Source organism: Capricornis sumatraensis, chromosome 5 (assembly GCF_032405125.1).
Source record: "Capricornis sumatraensis isolate serow.1 chromosome 5, serow.2, whole genome shotgun sequence".
In the NCBI taxonomy this organism is placed as follows: domain Eukaryota; kingdom Metazoa; phylum Chordata; class Mammalia; order Artiodactyla; family Bovidae; genus Capricornis; species Capricornis sumatraensis.
In genome coordinates, this window is record NC_091073.1 from 97,602,546 (window position 1) to 97,627,855 (window position 25,310).

Here is a 25,310-nt window from a genome sequence, read left to right on the forward strand (position 1 = left end):
CGATGCCATCCAGCCATCTCATCCTCTGTCATCCCCTTCTCCTGCCCTGAACTTTTCCCAGCATCAGGGTCTTTTCCAATGAGTCAACTCTTCACTTGAGGTGGCCAAAATATTGGAGTTTCAGCTTCAGCATCAGTCCTTCCAATGAACACCCAGGACTGATCTCCTTCAGAATGGACTGGTTGGATCTCCTTGCAGTCCAAGGGACTCTCAAGAGTCTTTTTCAACACCACAGTTCAAAAGCATCAATTCTTCAGCCCTCAGCTTTCTTCACAGTCCAACTCTCACATCCATACATGACCACTAGAAAAACCATAGCCTTGACTAGATGGACCTTAGTTGGCAAATTAATATCTCTGCTTTCCAATATACTGTTTAGGTTGGTCATAACTTTCCTTCCAAGGAGTAAGCATCTTTTAATTTCATGGCTGCAATCACCATCTGCAGTGATTTTGGAGCCCCCAAAATAAAGTCTGACACTGTTTCCACTGTTTCCCCATCTATTTCCCATGAACTGATGAACATGAACCAGATGCCATGATCTTCATTTTCTGAATGTTGAGCTTTAAGCCAACTTTTTCACTCTCCTCTTTCACTTTTATCAAGAGGCTTTTTAGCTCCTCTTCACTTTCTGCCATAAGGGTGGTGTTATCTGCATATCTGAGGTTATTGATATTTCTCCCAGCAATCTTGTTTCCAGCTTGTGCTTCTTCCAGTCCAGCATTTCTCATGATGTACTCTGCATAGAAGTTAAATAAGCAGGGTGACAATAAACAGCCTTGACATACTCCTTTTCCTATTTGGAACCAATCTGTTGTTCCATGTCCAGTCCTAACTGTTGCTTCCTGACCTGCATATAAGTTTCTCAAGAGGCAGGTCAGGTGGTCTGGTATTCCCATCTCTTTCAGAATTTTCCACAGGGTCTTGTGATCCAGTTTATTGTGATCCACATAGTCAAAGGCTTTGGCATGGTCAATAAAGCAGAAATAGATGTTTTTATGGAACTCTCTTGCTTTTTCAATGATCCAGCGGATGTCGGCAATTTGATCTCTGGTTCCTCTGCCTTTTCTAAAACCAGCTTGAACATCTGGAAGTTCACGGTTCATGTACTGCCAAAGCCTGGCTTGCAGAATTTTGAGTATTACATTACGAGGGTGTGAGATGAGTGCAATTGTGCGATAGTTTGAGCATTCTTTGGCATTGCCTTTCTTGGGGATTGGAATGAAAATGGACCTTTTCTAGTCCTGTGGCCACTGCTGAGTTTTCCAAATTTGCTGGCATATTGAGTGCAGCAATTTCACAGCATCATCTTTCAGGATTTGAGATAACTCAACTGGAATTTCATCACCTCCACTAGCTTTGTTCTTAGTGATGCTTTCTAAGGCCCACTTGACTTCACATTCCAGGATGTCTGGCTCTAGGTGAGTGATCACACCATCGTGATTATCTTGGTCGTGAAGATCTTTTTTGTACAGTTTTTCTGGGTATTCTTGCCACCTCTTCTTAATATCTTCTGCTTCTGTTAGGTCCATACCATTTCTGTCCTTTATCGAGCCCATCTTTGCATGAAATGTTCCCTTGGTATCTCTAATTTTCTTGAAGAGATCTCTAGTTTTTCCCATTCTGTTGTTTTCCTCTATTTCTTTGCATTGATCACTGAGGAAGGCTTTCTTATCTCTCCTTGCTATTCTTTGGAACTCTGCATTCAGATGCTTATATCTTTCCTTTTCTTCTTTGCTTTTCGCTTCTCTTCTTTTCACAGCTATTTGTAAGGCCTCCTCAGGCAGCCATTTTGCTTTTTTGCATTTCTTTTCGATGGGGATGGTCTTGATCCCTGTCTCCTGTACAATGTCACGAACCTCCGTCCATAGTTCATCAGGCACTCTGTCTATCAGATCTAGTCCCTTAAATCTATTTCTCACTTCCACTGTATAATCATAAGGGATTTGATTTAGGTCATACCTGAATGGTCTAGCGGTTTTCCCTATTTTCTTCAATTTGAGTCTGAATTTGGTAATAAGGAGTTCGTGATCTGAGCCACAGTCAGCTCCTGGTCTTGTTTTTGCTGACTGTATAGAGCTTCTCCATCTTTGGCTGCAAAGAATATAATCAATCTGATTTTGGTGTTGACCATCTGGTGATGTCCATGTGTAGAGTCTTTTCTTGTGTTGTTGGAAGAGGGTGTTTGTTATGACCAGTGTGTTCTCTTGGCAAAACTCTATTAGCCTTTGCCCTGCTTCATTCCGCATTCCAAGGCCAAATTTGCCTGTTACTCCAGGTGTTTCTTGACTTCTTACTTTTGCATTCCAGTCCCCTATAATGAAAACGACATTATTTTTGTGTGTTAGTTCTAAAAGGTCTTGTAGGTCTTCATAGAACCATTCAACTTCAGCTTCTTCAGCATTACTGGTTGGGGCATAGGCTTGAATTACTGTGATATTGAATGGTTTGCCTTGGAAACAAACAGAGATCATTCTGTCATTTTTGAGATTGCATCCAAGTACTGCATTTCAGACTCTTTTGTTGACCATGATGGCTACTCCATTTCTTCTAAGGGATTCTGCCAGCAGTAGTAGATATAAAGGTCATCTGAGTTAAATTCACCCATACCAGTCCATTTTAGTTCGCAGATTCCTACAATGTCGACGTTCACTCTTGCCATCTCCTGTTTGACCACTTCCAATTTGCATTGATTCATGGACCTGCCATTCCAGGTTCCTATGCAATATTGCTCTTTACAGCATCGGACCTTGCTTCTATCACCAGTCACATTGCACAGGACATCCTTTTAAAAATATGTGCTATTTATCTAAAATTCAAATATAACAGGGCATCCTGTTTTTATTTGCTGAACCTGAAAACCTTATCTTCCTAACTATGAGCTAGTAATACTTCCCAGCAGTCACTGCCTCCACTTCTGCCCAGCTCTCTTCATGTCACTGGCCCATGGCCTTCCTAGTCTCCTAAAGCTCAGAGTCCACTCTCCCATGGCATACAACCATGTTCCTTAGGAACAACCTTCCTTCTGCAGCCCACTGTCGTCTCTGGCTCCATGCCCAGACCACTGAGCATGTAATAACCCCCTACCTGGTCTTCCTGCATCTAGCCCATACCAGATGAATATTCCAAAAATGCCTCTTGGAACATGCCACACTCTGGCTCTGCAGCCTTCAGTGGCTCCCATTGTCCACAAAAGAAAGTCCAAACTGCAAGGCTTATAGCAGCCTGTTCCCACTGGCCTTCCCAGGCTGATTTGCTGTGACACACGTCTCCGCATTCTGGTGCACAGAGGACCCTCTTTCTGAGGAAACCCCACTCTCCCTTGAAGACCCAGCTTGGATGACCCATTGTCCATAGAGCCCTCCCTGCTTTACTGCCCTCTCCTCTGGCAACCAGCCACTTACTACCTTTCTCTGCATCCTCTTAATCTGTTCACTGGCTCTTAAATCTTGTATTGCACTAGCTATATAAATTCATCTTCTCACTAGATTAGAAGCTCCTGGAGGGAACGAAGAAGATCATGTCAAGCCTTTGGCTCAGTCCCAGGCCAGAGGCAGCATTTGCTGACTTGCACTTCACTTCCAAACTCCCTAAACTGGAGCAAGTGGGCGGGCACCCTCTGGGCACATGGCAGGGGGCAGGCCAGGCTTGGGGGCCCCAGAACCAGTGTGGGAAGTGGGGCTGGGGCAGACAGGAAGCGGAGTGGGCTCACAGTGTGGGCAGCATGCTCCCGGCTCTGGGCAGGGTCCTCTTGGGCATGGCTTCTGGGTGCAAGTTACAGCTCCTTCCTGTGGGGAAGCAGGTGATAGAACTCTGGAGGGTGGTCTTCCAGAACCAAAACTTCCCCCCAGGCTGGGACCCACCGGAGGAGCAAGAGGCTGAGCGGGCTCAGAGTCTGCAGGCTACTCTTGGCCCAAGGGCAGAAAAGGGATGTCCTTCCCCCACCCCCATCATCTCCTGCCACTCTCAACCCTCGGAAATCAGCGCTTTCAAGAGCCACCCACATCTCCAGAGTGGGGAGATCCTGGGAAGGGAACCGAACGCTTGCTATGGAGGGGTGAAGAGGGAAGGCTGGAGGAAGGTGGAGCCAAGCGAGGGAGAAGAGGCAGGTAGATGACAGAGACAGATGCATGAGTGGGGGACACTGAGGGTGCACAGGTGAGGAGCGGGTACAGGAGGATAAGAACCCCTCTGCGTGTGTTGCGGGGGTTGAGCTCCAGAAAGCACAACAATTCAGAATCAACTGAAGGCTGCCAGAGGCAAGGCTTGGAGGGATGGCAGGTAGAACCCCCCCACTTCGAAACATTCTGCACACCAGCTGCAGCGACAGGCAGCTGAGGTGAGGAGGACAGGGGTGGGGTATCCTCGGGGTCCACGAGAACTCACCAGGCAGCGGCAGGTGGTGCAGGCATCTGGGGTGAAGGTCTCCCCATTGCTATAGGCCTGACCATTGTGGCTGCAGCCTAGGGAGGACACAGTGCTGTCACTCAGGGCCATCTCCAAGCCCCAGGGTGGTACCCACGGGCAGGCGGATGGCACTCACCGTGGCAGCGGGCCGGGCCGGGCTTGGGGACACAGTTTGCAGCCCCGTCCTGGCAGACGCAGGCTGTGCAGGCGTCGGGCTCCCAGCGAGCCCCCTCGGGCCAGGCCCGGCCCAGCCCCCAGCACTGGGGGGGAGCCGGGAGGCACTCACAGGACTCCAGCTGCTTCACCCTGCCTTGCAGGTCCTTGTTCTGGGGAAGAGGTGGGGGCAGGAGGCACTGGTTCAGCCTTCCCCACCGTCTCCCGCAGGGTATGAAAGCCAGGGCAGGATGAGAAGGAAACTTGATGGAGCAGAGGTGGGCCCACCTCCAGGCAGCAACCCGATCAGACAGCGCCAGTTCTCATGGCCTGGGGTCGGGACGGGCTTCAGAGGAGCATGGGCCCCCAGTCCTCTTCTTTAGACAAAAGGGAACCCAGGCCTCATTACCCAGTTAAAGACCTTTATCCATCCAAAATCTTCCCTGACAATGTCTTACATGAAGTAGGCACTCCATAATGTCCACCAAGTACATGAAAGAAAATGAAAATCTGGTTGACAGATACCTGCAGGTCCTCATGTAAGAAAGAATCGATGTTAAGTGTTCAGATAAGAGCCTTTCTATGTGCTTTTAAAACAAAACTCTATTTCAGGGTCCCACAGGCTCCCCTTCCCTCCTTTCTTTCCACTACACCAGGCCTGCCCTGCCCCTTGCACACCCACTGCCTTCAATGGTACCTGTTCTTTGAGCTCCGTGACCTCAGCCTCCAGCCTTTCCAGCCGCTCCTCCAGGGGGCGCCACCGTTCCTCGAGGACCCCAGCAGGGGCTGAGGAGTGGGCTGGCCCCTCTGACTGGTAGTCGTGGATGTCAGCAAAGCCAAGGAGCTCCCTGGAGACAGCCCCACCTGAAGGCACAAGGATCCAGGGAGGGCCTATGGGTGAGGGGGCTAGCAAGGCTTCCTGGGTTTGTCTTCCCAATGATATCAGTCCTATACCCAACCCTTGTCCACATGCCAAACCCACCGTCCTGGGAAGGAGAGATGGTCTGTGAGGGGCTGGAGTGAAAGCATGGGAGGAGGAGGAGGGTGCCGGGGTGGACAAAAGTGACCCAGACCAGTTTTCCCAAGTAAAGCTATGACAAACCTAGACAGCATATTGAAAACAAAGGCATCACTTTGATAAAAAATAAAAAAAAAGTCTGTATAGCCAAAGTTATGGTTATTCCAGTAGCTGCGTATGGATGTGAGAGCTGGACCATAAAGAAGGCTGAGCACCAAAGAATTCATGTTTTCGAAATGTGAGGCTGGGAAAACTCTTGAGAGTCCCTTGGACAGCAAGGAGATCAAACCAGTCAGTCCTAAAGGAAATCAACCCTGAATATTCACTGGAAGGACTCATGCTGTAGCTGAAGCTCCAATAATTTGGGCACCTGATGAGAAGAGCCAACTCATTGGAAAAGACACTGATGCTGGGAAAGATTGAAAGCAAAAGGAGAAGAGGGTGGCAGAGGGTGAGATGGTTGGATGGCATCACCGACTCAATGGATGTGAGTTTGAGCAAACTCCGGGAAATAGTGAAGGACAGGGAAGCCTGGTGTGCTGCAGTCCATGGGGTATCAAAGAGTCAGACACAACTTACTGACTGAATAAGAGTAACAAGAACCTCAGGCAGGTATAAGCCCAAGGGATCCCAGCTCACTGGGGGCCTGGGGGAGGATATAGACCAGGTTTCCCTGTAGCCTGCTCTGACTCTGCAGGGGTCCCCAGCCACGGGGAACGTGCCAGGGTCATCCAGCCTCATTCAGACCAGGGTCTTTGCCAGGGACAGCCTGGGGAACTGACAGGTCATGCTGGGAGGGCCCACAAGTCAGCACAGTCAGCAGGAGAGGGAGACAGACCAGTGCAAGATGGGCCTGCTTCCAGGGACCTGGTGTCTGTGAGCAAACCCCGCCTCCATCTGCTCGGCTTCATCTTCAGAAAGGACACAGCTTCTGGGCACAGCAATGGGCAATTTTTCCCCCTGCTGTCACGCCCAAGCCTTGCCACTCCTTTTCAGGCCTATGGCAGAGGGGCTTGGGAACCCACACTGGGCAGGGTGTGCTCCAGAAAGCAGGATGTGGCTGCATTTCTTGAAGGGTTTGGGGAAAGTGCTGCCAGGGCCCCTACTAGCTTTCAAGGCTCCATCAGAATGAAGACAGCCGGTCCCGGGTTCTACACGATACTGGGTCCTAGGAGAGGCTGGGGAAGGCCACTTTCACCTCACTTTGATCTCTATTCCACAGTCAGGAAAATAAAGATTATGCAAATGGGGATCGTCTGACTCCAGGCTTGGTTCCCAAACATCATCCCTCCTCTGGGTGAGGTGGGCCGGGCAGCAGAGGGTCTGGAGCGGAAAGGAGGTGAGGAGCAGGAAGGGGAGGAGGGAAAGGGAAGAGTCCTTCCGCAGAGGCATCTCATTAGTGAGGCTGGCCTGGGCGGCTGAAAGGGCTTCTGGTGATCGCTAGTCCAGTGAAGCAAGGGCACAATGTCGCTCACTCCCCAGCCCCCGACTGCCTCCACCAAAGTGGGTTGGAGAGTCTAGTCCAAAACCTAAATTGTCTTCTTTTGTCCAAACCTGCTTTGTCCTGAGTTTCCTGGCTTGGTTAATGCCACCTTTGTGGTGCATGCTAAGTTGCTTTGGTCGTGTCTGACTTTGTGACCCCGTGGATTGTAGCCCACCAGGTTCCTCTGTCCATGGGATTCTCCAGGCAAGAACACTGGAGTGGGTTGCCATTTCCTCCTCCAGGAGATCTTCCTGACCCAGAGATCGAAACTGCGTCTCTTAGGTCTCCTGCATTGACAGGTAAGTTCTTTACCACTAGCGCCACCTGGGAAGCTTGATGCCACCCCCACCTACCTAGAAATCTGGGGCTTGGTTGCCCTCTTGGTACCCCTCCCAAACCCCATCAGTCTCTGGTCTCAGCCGGTTATCCCCTCACCCCATCTCCCCAGCTCCACTCTTCTCCCCTCTTATCTCCACTCTGGAGGCTGAAATCTCCCTGCCTCCAGCTGCTCCTCTTCTCCTGGCACAGTCGGTTTAAATCCCACATCTGAAGGCGCCCAGCAGCAAATCCAAATGTGACCTTTCCCAAGTGCCCGTTATCTTTTCAGCCTACTCTCCTACCCCCCAACACCCATACCTTGGGCAGGGTGTCATCACTTGGAATGGCTCTCTGTCCTGGTGTGGGATCCAGCTCCCTTCCTGGCCCCATGAAGGGTGGCCAAAGTGGTCCTGGTATCTTACACCCTTCACCCCACCTCTACACCCCATGCCCCATGATTCCTTCTTTCAGGCCACTGCCCGCCTGCTGAAGCAAACACAGTCAGGGGGTCAGGAGAAGCTGGGGTCCTCTGGGACCCTCAGGGAAGATCCGGCCAGTCTTTTGCCTGGAGAGACCTGTAGAGAAGAGCTCCTGGTTGTTGTGCAAAGCCTGATTGCTTCCCATGGAACTGTCCTCAGCTCCCTTCCCTTCCCCGCCCCAACCCCCGCCCGACACAATCCATGCACTGACCCCTCTATTCCTGCCGGTCCTGCTGGAGGAAAGCCAGATACAGACACTCAAAGCCAGTTCCCATGGCGGACCTTCTTTTTTTTCCCCTCCGTTCTCGAGACAAATAATTAACTTCAGACTCCCAGATTCCAGGGCAGCCTCTCCCCCACCGCTGCCTGCAGGAATTCCTCCCGAGGCCAGAGCAGGAAGCCCTCTTCTTCTCCGGGACCCCGGAACCCCGTGCCATAGTCTCCGTGCTGCCGCCCCCACGCTCGCTCCTCCACCGATGGGGAGGACTCAGGCCGGCTGGAGAGGTGAACATACCGCAAGGCAGTGCCCCGGGAGGCAGCCCCCCTCCCAGCCCAGCTGTCCCCTCAGACTGGGCTGAGCAAGAGGTGAGGTCCCACCTGGCTGTCCCCAAACCCTCAGCACCCCAACTTACCTCGGTCGGTCCCCGGGGCCAGTGTCTGGCTCGCGAGCTGCAGAATGAGGGACAGGAGGACGGCCGCAGCTCTGGCCATGCTCGCCCCGCCTTGCTGACTGTGGTCTTGGCTCAGCAGGCACTGGGAGGGGGGTGGGGACACACCAGGCCGCCTCCCACCCAGCCTTTGTTCAGGGAGGGCTTCTGGTGTCTGTCATCCAGGCCTGTGGTGCCTGCCTCCCTCATGGCACCTCCTGACCCCAGCCCTGGATCAGAGGTGCAGGAGAGTGCCTGGGGCGGGGGGGGGGGGGGGGGGGGGGGGCAGAAGCTGGAAGCAAGTGGGGGTGACTTCTCCTGCATAAGGTCCAGGAGCCAACCCTAAAAAAAACCCCACAAATTCGTCACTCTCGGGCTCTGGGACTGCCGGTCTCCCTGACCCTTGGGTCACTCTGCCACCCTGGGGTTCCCTTCTTCACCTGTGTATAGGAGAAGCAAACTGAGCTGGGTTCAAATTCTGGCTCAGCCAACTCCATGTGCCCATAGCCTCTAACTTCATGCCTCAGTTTCCCTATTTGTAAACTGGTCATAATATCTACTTGTGTAGACTTGCAGTGAGGACTAAGCGAAACTATGGAGATAAGGAATTTAGGGTAGGGTAGTGGCTGGCACAGACTAAGTGCTCAGTAAACAAAGGAAACAAGTGGTGATGCTCCAGGTCTCCAAAGTCAAGGACTCCTGGTTTCCTCCTCCTCTCCACCTCTGCATTTCTTTCCTGGACTCTACCCACCATTCCCATCTACCCTGATAGCCCCAGGTTGGGCCCCAAATGCCAAGACTTTCCTTCCCCAACCCATTGCCAGATCTTGGGCTCAGGCCTGGCCTCAGGAGGGGGGCGTTGTGAGTCCAGGCAGGGGGCCAGGCTAGGCCCTGGGCTCTGCAGGGGGAGGGGGAAAAAGGGAGGAAGTGAGAGACACTGGTCACGTGGACCTCAAGCCTGGGAAACTCCTCGGTGCAGCTGGGAAGCAGGGGAGGTGGGGATGGGCCCCAGCTCACAGGCCCAGGGACGTGGAGAGTGGAGCCACGAATCCCGCCATAGCAGTCGTTCCCTCCCCCCGCCCCCTACTCCCCCAGGGAAAGGTGTGTCTCCTCCCCCGCCCAACGCCCCCACCCCAAGTGTGAACCCCTGAAAGTTTCCCAGCAGTTGGCAGCAGGGGGCAGAGAGGGCAGCTATGGGCCGGTACTGAGACCAGGCCTGGCTAAGCCTGGAGCCAGGCTCCTGGGAGCAGAAGAGCGCCAGGGCCAGCTGGCTGGAAGAGGAACGAGGAAGTGGCAGCTGTGCTCCCACCAGGGTTAAGGAAAGTGATGTCTGTCAGAAGCAGGGCCCCAGGAGGCTGGGTGGAGGAGAGGCTAAGAGCAGACTCCAGGTCAGTCCAGAGTCTGATGCTCTCTGCTGTGACCTCAGGCAAGTCATTTAACTTCCAGTGGCTACTTTTTCTTCTCTGTGGCTCTAATGGCACCCACCTCATTGGTGCGTGAGGGTTAGCAAGTTAGCTGGAAAGAGGACTCAGCATGGGCCTGGCACACAGGCATTAGGTCTTATCGCTTCTCCTCTGGGATGTTGGTCACCCCATCATTCCCCCTTTACAGATGAAGAATCTGAGAAGTCGGGTAAGTCACCCTGGGAGTAAACCACGGAGCCTGGATTCAATGCCAGGCCCTTGGGGCCCCAGGGCCCGTACTGCATATCACCACCAGGAGCCCAAGCACCTGCCCTGGCCACCCCAGCTCCCAGCTGCTTTCTGCTCTGGCCAACCCCCCACACCCTTACCCTCCCACTGTGCCCACTCCATCCCCTCCGTCCTCTGTCAGAGCACCTGAGTATCGCTGCCCTTGGGTGACTAGATTCACTTCAAATTCATACCTACAAACTTCAATGGACATGCAACACCATCAGAAATTCTATTACAGTTCCCTGGTAAGGGGACTCCCTGGTGGTCCAGTGGTTAGGACTCCATGCTTCCATTACAGGGAGCCCAGGTTCAATCCCTGGTTGGGGAAAAAGATCCAACATGCTGTGCAAAGAGGCCAAAAATTAAAAAAAAAAAAAAAAAAATCCCTGGTAAATCCAATCTCCTGTTCCCAGAGAGGAGCATTTCATACCCTTGCCTTCCTTCCTAACTGTTTCAGTGGCCCCACCCTTATCCGCTATATGATTTTGGCAAGTTATCAAACCTTTCTCAGCCTCAGGTCCCTCCCCTGTGAAGTAGGGGTAATAATAGTACCTCCCTCGTGATTCTTATAAGGGCTGTCTTAGCCTGGGTTTCCTGAAAGCAGAGCCTGAGACAAAGGCTTACATGTAGGTTTATTTTGGAATATGATCCCAGGGAGCAGGAATGAGGGGTGGGAAGGATGGAAAACTGATACAAGACCGCCTTGTGGAGGAGCTGATCACTGTGTTGGGCATCTGTGTGTCCAATCCCATAGGTCCGTCTGTATGAAAGCAGCTCAGACGGAAAGAGGAAACACTTTTCCCCTGAGCTAGCCTCACAGGGCATTCACTGCTCCCAGTCAGGTGTGAACAAGTGTTTAAGTGGGCTCCTAAGGTGTCCAGTGCCGCTCAACAGGGAAGTTCCAAAGCAAGATGGGAGCAATTAACAGCTGGGGCCTGAGGCGAGACACTGCCAGGATGCGTGTTTGCAGAGCTGCCTGCTTCGGAGAATGGATTAAGGTGCAGGTGAGTTGGAGAAGACTCTTGAAAGTCTCTTGGACTGCAAGGAGATCCAACCAGTCCATCCTAAAGGAAATCAGTCCTGAATATTCATTGGAAGGACTGATGCTGAAGCTGAAACTGCAATACTTTGGCCACCTGATGTGAAGATCTGACTCCTTGGAAAAGACCCTGATGCTAGGGAAGATTGAAGGCAGGAGGAGAAGGGGATGACAGAGGATGAGATGGTTGGATGGCATCACTAACTCAATGGACATGAGTTTGAGTAAACTCCGGGAGTTGGCAATGGACAGGGAAGCCTGGAATGCTGCAGTCCATGGGTTCACAAAGAGTCGGACGTGACTCAGCGACTGAACTGAACTGAAAGAATTAGCAGAAGAGGTGTCCAACGAATGAGACAATGCCTGTAGAAGTCTTTCTACGGTATTCGGCACATGTTAAGCACCCCAAACATATTATTTTTATCGACATCATTGTCATCTCCTGCTGAAGCCCAACCTGAAAAGCTAATATTAGCCTTCTTTATCTGCCACAGAAGGTACAGAAACTTCTGGAAAAGTCACTCTATGAAATAAAAACCCAGGAAAGGGTGTTGTTTGGGAGAGGCAGTTGAGTTTCAACCACGACTGATCATAGCCTCTTGGCGCCAGGTATCGAGCCAGATACAGGAATACAGGAATGAACAAATCAGGAAGAGCAATGGGCAGAACGCCCTGGGCCAGGCCGAGGGATGTGGGACATGGCCCCTAGCGGAGGGAGGGGCACGAACACACGACCCTTGGTGCACGCAAGTGTCAGGCTAAGGGGTTCATATCTCTCTGCTCAGCTAGTGGAACCAGATGCCACCATCCTCACCAAAAACCAACGCTTTCTTGTTTTCTTTAGCCAGGAATGTTCTGGCTAGAGAAACAAGGAATAACTCTGGCCAGGCTTGAGTCCTTACTTGACAGGGTGTCCCCACGTCTGTGACTCAGCAGGGCTTGTGGGCACAGTAGCGTGTGTAGCTCAGTATGGCAGCAGAAGGGCTCCGGGTCTAGAGTCAGTGAGTCCTGAGTTCAAATCCTGCTCCACTGCTTACTGTCTGTGCTGAGTGATCTCCATGTCTACCTCTTCCATTCATCCTCCCCCTCCACGGCCTACAGACTGCTTCACTCTAGCTTTCATGCCCTCTGTCTTCCTGTTGGGTCAGTCGAAGAGAGGCACAGGCAGGACCTGCGGGCAGGAGAGGAGAGTGGTTGGGGTATTTCTTCCTGGCCTCCTGCTCACCACATTATCCCTGTCCCTTATCTGCTCAGCCCAGAGGGTGGCAGTGGATCCCTGCTAACAAGTTCTTGGCCTTCAGCATCCCTGGTGATTCTCTTAACCATATCTGCAGACCTGTAAATGGTCCCTTCGTAAATTTCTCTTTAGCTAACCCCTTTGGAGGGGAATTCTCTTTTCTCCTGGTCCTTTAGCTTATATGCTAACCTTACCACGTATACTCTACCTCCCTAAGCCAAAATCTTTCATCTGTAATGTAATACGTGCATACGAGTGCTCAGTTGTGTCTGACTCTTTGCAACCCCATGGCCTATAGCCTGCCAGCCTCCGCTGTCCTTGGAATTCTCCAGGCAAGGATACGGGAGTGGGTTGCCATTTTCTACTCCAGGGAATGTTTTGGACCCAGGGGTCACACCCATGTCTCTTGCATCTCCTGCATTGGCAGGCAGATTCTCCCCGCTGAGCCTGGGAAGCCCCTTCATCTGTAAAAGGAAGTAATAACCACTGCTGTAGGTTGGGAGAGTCCAGTGAGGCAATGTACATGTGATGTGCCTGACACATGTGTGGCTCCTGATACACAAAAGAACCCAACATAAGTTACTTTCTCTTCTTCCCTTCCTTCGAGTTGTACTGACAAGAGCAGCAGGTTGATTTTCCTCTGGATTTTGTGGCTGGAAGCAAAAGGTTGCTGTAAGGAGTGAGGGAGATAGGGATAAGGAAATCGTTAATTTTGTACTTAATGCCTTTCAAGTCTGGGGCTTCCCTGGTGGCTCGGTAGTAAAGAATCCACCTGCTAATGCAGGAAACTCGGGTTTGATCCCTGGCTCGGAAAGATCCCCTGGAGAAGGAAATGGCAACCCACTCCAGCATTCTTGCCTGGGAAATCCCATGGACAGAGGAGCCTGGCGGGCTATAGTCTAGGGAGTCGCAAAAGAGTTGGACATGACTTATTGACTAAATGACAGCAACCTTTCAAACCACGCCAGTTGTAACAAGTGAAGTAAGCCATCACAATGTTATAAAGGCAAAGCGCATCATGACACCTGCTTCAGCCCTTCCTTGCTTATCACTCCCCCCAGCGTGAGCAATGGTAACAAGGTCCATTGTTCCACACCCATCCCCTGGCCCACACGACCACGTGCAAGCCTGTGAGCATCACATGGTTTCGTTTGGGTGTGGTGCTTGGGAACAGGCTGGGCAGGATCCCATCCCTCCCCCCCACCCCAGTCTGCCCCTGCAAGTCACCCACTCTCCCGTGAAGCTCCTCTTTTGGTGGTTCCTGTCTCCACCTCCCTATTTACCCAGGACCCTCTCTCCCCGCTCACAACATCATGTTCACCCCAGGCAAAGGTTACCCTGACTGACTGGGCGCTGTTTATCACAGATCTGATTCTAATTCCACAGCTGTATCCCACAGCTGGCCACCCCTCCACCTGATTCAGAATAACTAGGCTGCCAGCCCCTTCCAGAAAGGACTTCTTCTGTCCCTTAAAATATCTGCAGGGGTCCATCTCACTGTATTCCAGGGACCATGCCAAATTGCAGCATGCCTTCTCAAGTACCAGTGTCAGCCCACACACTTGACCATCACTGCTCACAGGTTAATAGCAGAGTTGGAACTCAGTACTTCCTTGTTGGATGGAACCTGCTGGGATTTTAGGAGTGTGTGTGTTTTTCTGTTACTGTCTTTTGGTAAAGAGAGACCAGTGCAGTCAGATTGCCTGTCTGAACCTTGCCACAGAGCCAGCACCTGGAGATAGGCAGTACTGGCAGAATATCTCCAGGCACCACACAGGGACCTCGAAGCCACGAGGTTCTCCAGCCTGGAGGGGAGCTTGCCAATCAGCTTTGGGCTGATTGGGGAAACTGGGACTTCCCCAACCTCTTTTGACTTTCTTTTTCACAAAGAATGATCCTTGGGGATATCATTAGGGCTTGAAGACGCTGAGGTGGGGGGGGGGCGGGGGGCGGGGGCAAAGAGGAGAGGAAATGTGTGTGGCTTCCTGCATGCAATTTCCCCTTCTTCCCACCCATTTTTCTTCTTCCAATGCCTCATAGTCCTGCTCTCAAGATCCCATAAAACCTCTTCTGGTGGTTCTGGGCAGCACAGTCCAATAGAACTTTCTGTGACAATGGAAATGTTCTATATCTGCCCCGTCCAATACAAGAGCCCTACGAGGCTCCTGAGCCCCTAGTAGTAATATGGCTAATGCAATTGAGGATCTAAATTTTTAGCTTTATTTAACTCTAACTCACTTTAATACAAATAGCTCTATGTAGCTAGTGGCTACGTAGCACATATTCAGACTGTAAGGCAAATTTGTGCAAATTAGTGAAAAGGAGAGCTTAACAAGACAGCCTACTCCCTTCCATGGGCTGGGAAAGTTTTGTAATGGGTCCACAATGGCGGAGATGTGGATGAGGCCTCCTCGATCTGCGCAGAGGCCTCCTCGATCTGCGCAGCGCACAGCCCCATGTGGCTGCCATGGCTCCAGGCCCCAACCCCAGATGGCAGTGTAAAGAAATGTAATTGAATGGTTGCCTCTTGACTTCCTTTGCAGGCAGGAAGGAAGCTGCCCACGCAGACCTTCCCCCGAAGGCTGGCCAGAAGAGAGAATCTTGCAGGAGTTTGGGCCAGGACTTGCCAGGGGCCTCTGGACAAGGCCCTGACCTCACTCAGCACCATAGCTCCACTCCATAGTTTGGACACAAGCAAGATCTTAGGCTGAGGGAGGGGAAATGGCAGCTGTCTGTTCCAGGTCATATGAAGAGAGGGGGTCAGAGGGTGAGGGAGTGGAGGCCAGTGGGTCAAAGCCACAGCTGGGGTCATCTTGAGGCCCCAGATGTCTTGGCACCCAGTACTGATCTCAAACTCCTACTCGTCTGGGGTGTTTGGTAACAGCTTTATTGAGATATAATTCACACACCATAAATTCACCTGTTTAAAGTGTACAATTGGATAGTTTAATATACTCACAGTTGTGCAGTCATCACTGTGATCAGTTTTAGAACATTTATCTGTAATAAACCCCACACCCTTTAGCATTTCCCCCGCTATTTCCCGCCACCATCCATACTCCAGTCCTAGGCAACCATTCAGCTACATTTCTTGTCTATGTATATGCCTATTCTGGACATTTCATATAAGTAGCCCTTTGTCCGGCCTTTCATTTAGCATAATGTTGTCATAATGTATCCATTTTGTACCATGTATCTGTACTTCATTCCTTTTTATTGCCAAGTAATATTTCATTGTGTGTATGTACCATACTTTATTCATCCACTCATCAGCTGATAGACATTTGGGTTGTTTCTGCTGTTTGGCTGCTATGAATAATGCTGCTGTGGATATTTATGTGCAAGATTTTGTGAGGACAGACACCGTAATTTCTCTTGGGGATATTACTGGGCCTGGAATTGCTACAGCGTATGGTAACTATGACTTTAACTTTTTGAGGAACTGCCAAATTGTTTTCAAAAGTTGGCTGCATCATTTCACATTCCCAGCAGGGCTGTGATAAGTGATAAAGTGAAAGTTGCTCAGTCATGTCTGACTCTTTGCAATCCATGGAATGCGGCCTGCCAGGCTCATCTGTCCATGGAATTTTCCAGGCCAGAATACTGGAGTGGGTTGCCTTTCCCTTCTCCAGGGGATCTTCCCATCACAGGGATTGAACCCACGTCTCCTGCATTGCAGGCAGATTCTTAACTGTCTGAGCCACCAGGGAAGCCTAGTGATGTATGAGGGTTTTAATTTCCCTACTTCCTTGACAACACTTATTATCATCTGATTTTTTGGATGATAGCCATCTAGTGAACGTGAAGTGGTATTTCTTTGTGGTTTGATTTGCATTCGTCTAATGACTCATCCTGTTGAACATCTTTACATGAGCTCATTAGTCATTTATGTTTCTTCTCTGGAGAAATGTCTATTCAAGTCTTTTGCTCATTTAAAAAATCGAGTTATTTGTCTTTTTATTATTTTGTTGTAAGAGTTCTTTATATATTCTAGATACGAGTAACTTATCAAGTATATAGATAGCCAATATTTTTTTCCCATACTGTGGGTCATTTTCATTTTTTATGATTTGTTTTGTTTCTTTTTTTTTTGGCAGCACAAAAGTTTTTAATTTTGGTAAAGTCCAATTTATCTGTTTTTTTCCTTTGCGGCTTGTACTTTTGGTGTCATATTTAAGGAATCATTGCCTAGTATATGGTGGTTGTTCTTCAGCTGCTAACTCATGTCTGATTCTTTGCGACCCCAAGGACTGCAGTACACCAGGCTCCTTTGTCCTCTGATATCTCCTAGAGTTTGCTCAAATTCATGTCCATTGAGTCAGTGATGCTATCTAATCATCTCTTCTTCTGCCAACCCCTTCTTCTTTTGCCTTCAATCTTTCACAGAAGTCTTTTCCAATGAGTTAGCTCGTCACATCAGGTGGTCAAAGTATTGGAGCTTCAGCTTCAGCTTCAGTCCTTCCAATGAATATTCAGAATTGATTACCTTTAGGATTGACTGGTTGAATCTCCTTGCAGTCCAAAGGACTCTCTTGAGTCTTCTCTAGCACCACAATTCAAAAGTATCAATTCTTCGGTGCTCAGCTTTCTTTATGGTCCAACTCTCACGTCCGTATATGACTACTGGGAAAACCATAGCTTTGACTATAGACAAGTGTATGTGAAGTCGCTCAGTCGTGTCCGACTCTTCGAGACCCCACAGACTGCAGCCTACCAGGCTCCTCCGTCCATGGGATTTGCCAGGCAAGCGTACTGACATGTGTATGGTTAGAAAAATTTATCCCTGTGTTTTCTTGTAAGGGTTTTATAGTATTAGCTCTTCCATATAGGATTTGATCCATTTTGAGTTAGTTTTTGTATATGGAGTAAGGATCTGTTGTTAGGTACACATATGTTTATAATTGTCACTTTTCTGATGGAATATACTTTTATCATTATAAAATGTCCATCTTTACCTTAAGTTACGTTTTTTGTTTTAAAATCTATTTTGTCTGGTGATGCTATAGTGCCTCCCGTTTTCTTATGGTTGCTGTTTGTATGATAAAACTTTTCTCCATCTTTTTAATTTAAATCTATTTGTATCTTCAAAGTATGCTTCTTATAGACAGTATTTTGCTGGATCTTGTTTTTAAATCTGGTCTGATGATCTCTACCTTTTGATTGGACTGTTTAATTCATTCACATTACTAATATAGTTGTATTTGCATTAGGGATTTTACTTGTTTTCTAAATGTATCATTCTTATTTTTGTTCCTCTGTTTCTCTTAGACTGCCTCCTTTTGTATTAAGTGAATTCTTTTTTTTTTTTTTTTTTTGGCCGTGCTGCATGGCAAGTAAGATCTTAGTTCCCCAGCTAGGGGCTGAACCCATGCCCCCTGCATTGGAAGCATGGAGTCTTAACCACTGGACCACCAGGCAAGTTCCAAGTCAGTAATTTCTTGTATAACATTTTAATTATTCCTTTAATGATTTAAAAAAAAAAAAAACTTTTTTCCTGTTTTCTTAGCGGTTATTCTAGGGTTTACTTGTGAACAGTTTACTGTCTTCCTGTCCCATCCAGGTAAGTTGTCCCCAGGAAAGGTCCTGGGCAGAGCAAGTGGGCAGGAGAGCTGCCTGAAGAAAGATGGCCTTAGAGATGGGCCACAGGAGGCTGGACTGACCAGGGAGATGGCCACAGTGTGGTAGCCCCAGGATACAGGCTGCAGTTGTGATGGAACTTTGTGGGGCTGCACGGACCTCAGATTTTTGAGTCAGGGCAGAGGTCCACATTCAGGGAAATGCGTATTCTAAGATCCAGGCAGGACTTATTGGTAGCCTTGTAGTCAGGCTCCCGGGGTAGCTGCCCCTGTGGCTCCATCCTGCTCCTCAAATGCCTCCCAGTGTGGACCCTTGAGCTGGTCTACAGTGCCCCTCAGCCCCCAGGGACCAACAGGCGGCAGGGCTCAGTGGGAATGGAGGCTACCCGCCTTTTCCCCATTAGCTACCAGCCCCGCCTCCCAGGGCACTCAGAGCGTGTGCGGGTCCAAGGCCAGACGCTGCTCCCCCCACCAGGAGGCCGCTCTGGGGAGCATGGCTGCTGCTCCGCGGATGAGCACGCGGGCGCTACTCGGGGTGACAGGTCCCTCGGTTTCCACCCTGCTATGCCTCCCCTCCTCGGCAGCCAACGGCTGACTGAGCCCAGTGAACCCAGCCCATGTCCTTGAGAAAGCCTGATGGAGAAGGTGGGGCTTGGGGAGGGAGGGTTTCCGGGGCAGGTTTCCAGGGAGACGGAGGAGGAGTCAGGCCTTTTATACTGCAGGACCCTCAGGCTCCCCCTGTACCTGATGGCCCACAGCGCCCCATCCTGCCCAGCCCGTGACCTCAGCTTATCTTGCTCAGGGTCTTCTGTAAGGCCCCAAAGTGGGTACTTAGGAAGTAGTCCTTAAAGTCCCGGAAAGGTGGAAATCCTGGGGAACAGGACCCACCTTGTTCTTAGTGCGGATGGAAACAGACCCCTTCCCATTCATTCTGTCACCCACTCCTTTTCTCATCTAACATTCATTCATCCAGGAACTCCCACCATGGAAGAGCTAGGATGGCTGGCTGGCTGGCCCTCAGCAGAAGCCTGAGGCAACCATGGGACCAGGGTATGCCCCCAGTTTCCCCAGGAGGGTCCTCCCTTCCCAGGGTTTTGGCTTCTCACCTCTTGCCCCCCCATCCTCACCACCTCCCGTCCGGGTACCACCCTCTGCTTTTCTCTGTTCTACTTCACTCCCCAAAGCTGCTGGGCCTGTGTGACATGGGGTCCCTTGGCCTCTGAATTCTGGGTGGAATTGGCTAAGGGGAGGCATTGGAAAGAAATAGGAGGGCAGGAGGGTGGCACAGATGGAGCCCCCTGCCCCCCCCCTAACCCACGCCGACTGTGCATGGCCATGGATCCTGGAGGGCAGCCCCTCTGTGGATGGTAACAGTTCCCTGCTGATGCTCACCTTGGGGGCCTGGAAGTTTCACAGTGGCTTCGTCAATCCTGTTCGTGTGTGCTAAGTTGCTTCAGTCATGTCTGACTCTCTGTGACCCCACGGACTGTAACCCACCAGGCTCCTCTATCCATGGGATTCTCCAGGCAAGAATACTGGAATGGGTTGCCATGCCCTCCTCCAGGGGATCTGTCCAACCCAGGGATCAAACCTGCATCTCTTATGTCTCCTGCTTTGGCAGGCGGGTTCTTTACCACTAGCACCACCTGGGAAGCTCAATCTTGTTCACATCTCTGCAAATATTCTAAACTTGCTTCCATTTAATTTCACCTGCATCCTGCCACAACCTCGTCTCATACGCCTCCTATCCGGAGCTACCCACACTGAGGTGTCCCCTTTTTCTGAGTCCCTGGGGCAGTCAGGGGGCCTGTGAGAAGTCATCAAACCCCAGAGACAGTACTCAGCTTCCTGAGAGCGGGAGGAAGTCCGTAGAGGTGCAGCAGGACAAGCAGGGGAGGGGCGGAAGAGCCAGGCAGAGGGAGGAAGAAATGGAGAGGGTCGGGGCAATCACCACCCCAGCGTCTGTGTGATGAGCCTGTTCTTTCACTTTTCTTTTTAAAGTTATTTAGAATTTTTATCTAAGACTTACTAAAAGAGTTCTTTAAGGCCTATTTACCATATATAGGTCTTTTGCTTCCATGAAAAGAAAATTACAAGCTAATACATTTCTTAAGTTCCTAAAACTTCTTTTTAAAAAATATTTATTTTTATTTATTCATTTATTGGGCTGTGCCGGATCTTAGTTGCCACACGCAGGATCTTTCATTGCAGCATGCAAAGTCTTGTGACATGTGGGAGCTGGTTCCCTGACCAGGGGTCAAACCCAGGGCCCCTGCACTGGGAGCACAGTGTCTTAGCCACTAGACCCCCAGGGAAGTCTCTATTCCTAAAACTTCTCAACATGTAGAATCTGGATTTTCTGAGTGCCCTTTTTATTTATTTTTAATGCCTTACATACAGTGAAAACTTTTTAGTGCACAGTTCTGAGTTTTGGAATATACAGAGGGTTGTATAACTGTCACCACAATCAGATCAGGATAGAGAACCCTTCCCATCACTTCATACTGCCCCCCCTTGGTGGTCAGCCCCTCCCCACAGTCCCCCATCCACCCACCCAGCTCTGTGCTGTGATCCTACACCTTCTCCTGGGCCTGTTTCTAAGGGTGAGGCGGCTGGGGAGTGGGCAGCCTCTCTCAGGGGCCATGAGCATGCCCCGGCACACAAAGGCCACATTTTCTGTACAGACAACCCCCCAGGGCCTGAGAGTGAGGAAGGAGGCCCCTAGCAGCCGGCTCCCTCTCCTCTCCCAGGGGAAGGCATGTTGGATGGGTGCCTGGAGGTGGGGGAATAGCCCCAGGATGGTCTGGGCTGGCAGAGGGTGGGATCTGCCTGCCTCCCTGGCTCTGCCTACCCCAGGGACTCAGCGAGGACAGCTGGCTGTAGTGAGGCAGCCACCCAGAACCAGCAGAACACAGGATGTACTCTGGGGAGTAGCTGCTGCTATGTTTAAATTATCATCACTTCTGCTGCTGTGTGCCAGGCGCTGGGCTAGACAACCCGACCACCCAACCCTACTACTGAATAGCAGTTCTTTCCTGGCAGTAGGGTGTTAAGCCCCTTTACAAACAAGGACACTGCGACTCAGAGAGGCTGAATGCTTTGCTCAAAATCAGACAGCTGCGACCTGACATCAAGATCTGTGTGACTTTTTTTTTTAATAATTAATTTTTTTTATTTAATTTTAAAATCTTTAATTCTTACATGTGTTCCCAAACATGAAACCCCCTCCCACCTCCCTCCCCATAACATCTCTGTGGGTCATCCCCATGCACCAGCCCCAAGCATGCTGTATCCTGCGTCAGACATAGACTGGCGCTGTGTGACTTTAAAGTGAACAAAGATCACTCGTAGTCAGGTTCAAATCCAAGTGCCTCATTTTACTAGTTGCTGTGTGCCTTTGGGGAAACTGCCTAACCTTTCTGAACTTCAATGTCTTCGTCTATGAAATGAAGATAGTACATATCCCTGCCTTGCACAGCTGTTATGAGAATCAAATGTGACCCATGTTTGGTGGATAATGGATTGCACGGTAAATACTGTCATGGGTTGAATTGTGTCCTCCCTGCAAATTAAAGTCCTAACTGCCAGTATCTCTGAATGTGACCTTATTTAGAAATAGGGTCTTCACAGATGTAATTAGTTAAGATGGGGTCATTAGGGTGGGTGCGAATCCAGTATGACTGGCGTCCTTATAAAAAAGGGAATTGGGACACAGAGACATGGACACAAGGAGAGCAACATGTGAAGATGAAGGCAGAGATCATGGTGATGCTTCTTCAAGCCAAGGAACACCAAAGATAAGTCTAAGAATACAAAGAAGTTGAGTAACTTGTTCAGGTTTGAAAGGTTAGCAAGTCAGTCGCTCAGTTTGCTTCTTTGCAAATGGGGACACGTACGAATGATGCCCACCTATCTCATGGTGGTCGGTGTGACAGTTAAATGCAATAATGTATGAAAAGTGCTTAGTGGTGTCCCGCATGTCTTGGGGGTTCATAGCATTACCTGGTTGTGGCAAAGAATCCACCTGCCAATGCAGGAAATTTAAGAGACTCAGGTTTGATCCCTGGGTTGGGAAGATCCCCTGGAGGAGGGTATGGCCGCTCACTCCAGTATCCTTGCCTGGAGAATCCCATGGACAGAGGAATGGTCCCTAGGGTTGCAGAGAGTTGAACCTGACTGAAGCGACCTAGCATGCACACATGCACACACATGGGTTCCTCCACCCAGCCCAGCATGCGGTTTGCCCTCCCCAGAACACCACGTCCCTTTACAATAGGGCCTTCACTCACCAGGCTGGCCGGACTTCTCTTGGTTCTTCCCCATCGCTTGGGATGGGCTGTCCCTTTGCAAGAGGCCTGCCGTTTTCTCTCTCTCCTGTCCACCATGACTCTGAACTACAGTGAGGAGGCTGGACTGAGCACACGTGCTCTCTAGACAGCCGAGTTCCAGATGGACCCAGGATCCTCAGGCTCACTGCCCTCTTGCTGAGTCCTTTTGGGCATCCCTGTGACCTGTTACTGCCACCAAAGCCTTTGCAGTGTGTGGAGGGGTGATGAGGAAGCCCCTGTAAGCTCTTTTCTACCTGAGCAGGTTCCTCGTTCTTGTCCCTGTCCTGGAAGTCACTGATGGGCCTGGACACGCTGTCAGGCCGTGTCGCCTTCCCTGCAGCTTTGGAAGTGCTGCTTCAGAAGAAAGGGAGGAGGACAGGCTGAAAGAGGTAGGGAGACTGGTCCACAGACTAGCACAGATCAGCAAAGACTCCTGGATCCTGCATGCCCACCAGCGTCCTTATGGGTCCAGTCTGCCTGGCACAGGGTCCTGAGTGGGTATCAGAGTGCCAGCTGGCTCCCGACTTGGAAAACTGTGAAACACTGAGATTCCAGGACGCTGGCCTGGTAAGAACTTCCTCTGGATTCCTCTTCAGAGAGGCCTAACCCACCTCCCCACCTCCAGAGTCCTTCAGCCTTCAGGGCTCTCTGCTTTCTTGATTTTCTGCCCCCAACATCAGAGGCCATAGCAGCAGAGCAGCCTAGGGGTTCCCCACCTGGGCCCCCAGGCCTGATTCCTACAAGGCAGTAGCTCTGGCCCAAGGGTACCTGGCTGGGAAGAACCAAATACCTGTACCCGCAGCTCCGTTGGCTCCCGGCCCTCCAGGAGCTCCTTGCCCTGCCTTTGCTATGCATGTGATGTACTTATGCCACAACCCCCAGCCAGCCCACCCCTTAGGAGGCCAGAGGGACAGCCTGGACATCCCCTTCCCACGACAAAGTGTTGAGAGGCTGTGTGGGACAAATATCCTCCCATAATCTCACGTGCCAGCTCCTCCAGGTCAGAGAGTGCCTCCTCTGGACTCCCAGAGCCATCGTGGGTGTCCCTTCCCATCCAGGGTGGCTCTGGCCTCATTCCACCACCCTGAGGGCCAGACGTGAGCTGAGAAAAGGCCCCCTGTGTCCTTGGGCTGACCCTACCATCCTGGACACAGCTGAGCCACACACACCACCCCCCACCTTAGAGGGACAATAGTCCCTGCCCCAAGGGGGATCCTGAGCCCTGGTTGTAAGTTTCAGGGACTTGAGATGAACCTGGCTGAGAAGCCACGGGGCCTCCTGCCTCCCACATCGATGATGAGTGGTCCTCATGCATCTAGATGGGACCCCTTTCTCCAGTGGGGACACCTATGAATTCTAGGCTTCGGCCAAGTCTGTTTGGGACAAGCAGGAACACTGAAGTCCATTGCTGGTTCCTGTGGGACTGGGGTGGCCTCCGTACCCACAAAGCAGGGGTTCAGCCATTCCCATTGCCAGAGCCCTGGAAGGCTGCTGTTTCCAGGTTGGACTTCTTTCTCTTTCTTTTCCTCCTTGTCCAACAGCTGCATGCTCTAAAGTGAGTCCTCCAGACTGGCAGGAAGGATGGAGGCCCTGGCCCCTTCCTTGACACAGCCCAGGAGAGGGGAGGGAAGTGGTTTGAGCGAAGCACTGAACTAAGCAGATTGTAGGAGAGTCTGAATCAGACCAAGGGCAGATGGAGGAAGGGGCGCGAAGATGAGGATCTGGGCGAAAGGCATCCTCATGTCTCAGTGGGGCACATGATACAAGTCGGGGGACAATTGGCAGAAGGACCAATGACGATTGCACCAAGAGGCAGGGTAGGGGCAGGCGGCGTGGGGTAGAGGAGGACACTAAGACCCCGAGCTGAGCTAGGAGCAGATTGCCAGGGCATTTATTTACAGTGGATGGTGAGAAACTCAAGCAATAGTGAAGTCTCAGGACCTGAGGGTTGAAGTGAGAAAGAAACTCAGAGACTGGAGTTTCTGAGGCATACCTGGGGGTTTCAGGGGCTGCTGGAGCTGTGGGTCCAAGGTCCAGAGCAGAATCCATGGGGGGGAGCCAGATTGTCGAGGATTAGGGAGAGGAGAGGGGCTGACCATGGAGGGAAAGGGAAGTAGCACTGGTTCTCAGTGGGCCTGGGGATGGACAAGGGTGGCCGCGGAGCTTCCTGGGACTCAGACCATTTGAGGAAAGAGAGCAGATTTGGGAGAAGGGGGATGTGAGGTCTAGAGGCGTCTGTGTGACAGTGCTGGCCGAGTGGGGGACTTCCAGCTCACACCTCTGAGTGCTCCGAGGAGGAGGGTTTAGTGAGAAAGGGGAAGGAAGCCCCAGTTGCGGCGTCCTGGGCCATGGCGATGCGTGTCAGATACGGTGTCATGTCCTCTGCAGGCAGGAGCCAGAATGGCAGCATGAAGCCTGCGGTCAGACCACGGGGCGCCCTTGGCCCAGCTCTGTTCCTGAGGCACTGACTGTCTGTCTGGCTCCACAGAATGGAAGCTCCAGGAGGGCAGGGGTGTTTAGACCGAGCGGACTTTGGTTGGCCACTTTCACCTGGCATGGCCGAAGGGCTCACTGTGACTCTCAGGTTATCATTCTCACATTACGGGCAGGACTTGGGGGTCCTCGGAGTCTGAGGTTTGCCCAGGATCAGACCATTCCTGAGGGAGAGCCAGGGTGTGGCTCGGGGCAGCTGGATCCCAGAGTCTAGTGTCTCGCCAACAAGTTCCCAGAAATGGGGGTGAATATCTAAGGGCCAGGGCGGCCCGGGGAAGCCTGACAGCCTGGATTGAGGGGCCGGGCCTCCTGGAGGGCGGGTGTGGGGGGTGGGTCCCGGGCCTGTGTTGAGGGGATGGGGCTAGAGTCGGGAGGGGGTCTTGTCCTGCTGCCTGCAGGACCTCTAGCTTCTCTCCCCACCACTCACACTGGGCTTTC

The 25,310-nt window shown here is 51.2% G+C and overlaps 1 protein-coding gene across 1 annotated transcript in view; it reads right to left on the bottom strand.

The window, feature by feature from the left end:
• KCP (kielin cysteine rich BMP regulator) overlaps positions 1-8,569 on the bottom strand; it is a 32,876-nt gene extending 24,307 nt beyond the window's left edge. The window contains exons 1-5 of the mRNA XM_068972424.1: positions 8,491-8,569; positions 5,258-5,424; positions 4,544-4,733; positions 4,387-4,463; positions 3,708-3,788 (exon numbers count right to left, since the gene is read on the bottom strand). Coding sequence (XP_068828525.1) covers positions 3,708-3,788; positions 4,387-4,463; positions 4,544-4,733; positions 5,258-5,424; positions 8,491-8,569 — 594 coding nt within the window. The remainder of the gene's footprint in view (positions 1-3,707; positions 3,789-4,386; positions 4,464-4,543; positions 4,734-5,257; positions 5,425-8,490) is intronic.
• Between the last annotated feature and the right edge of the window lie 16,741 nt (positions 8,570-25,310).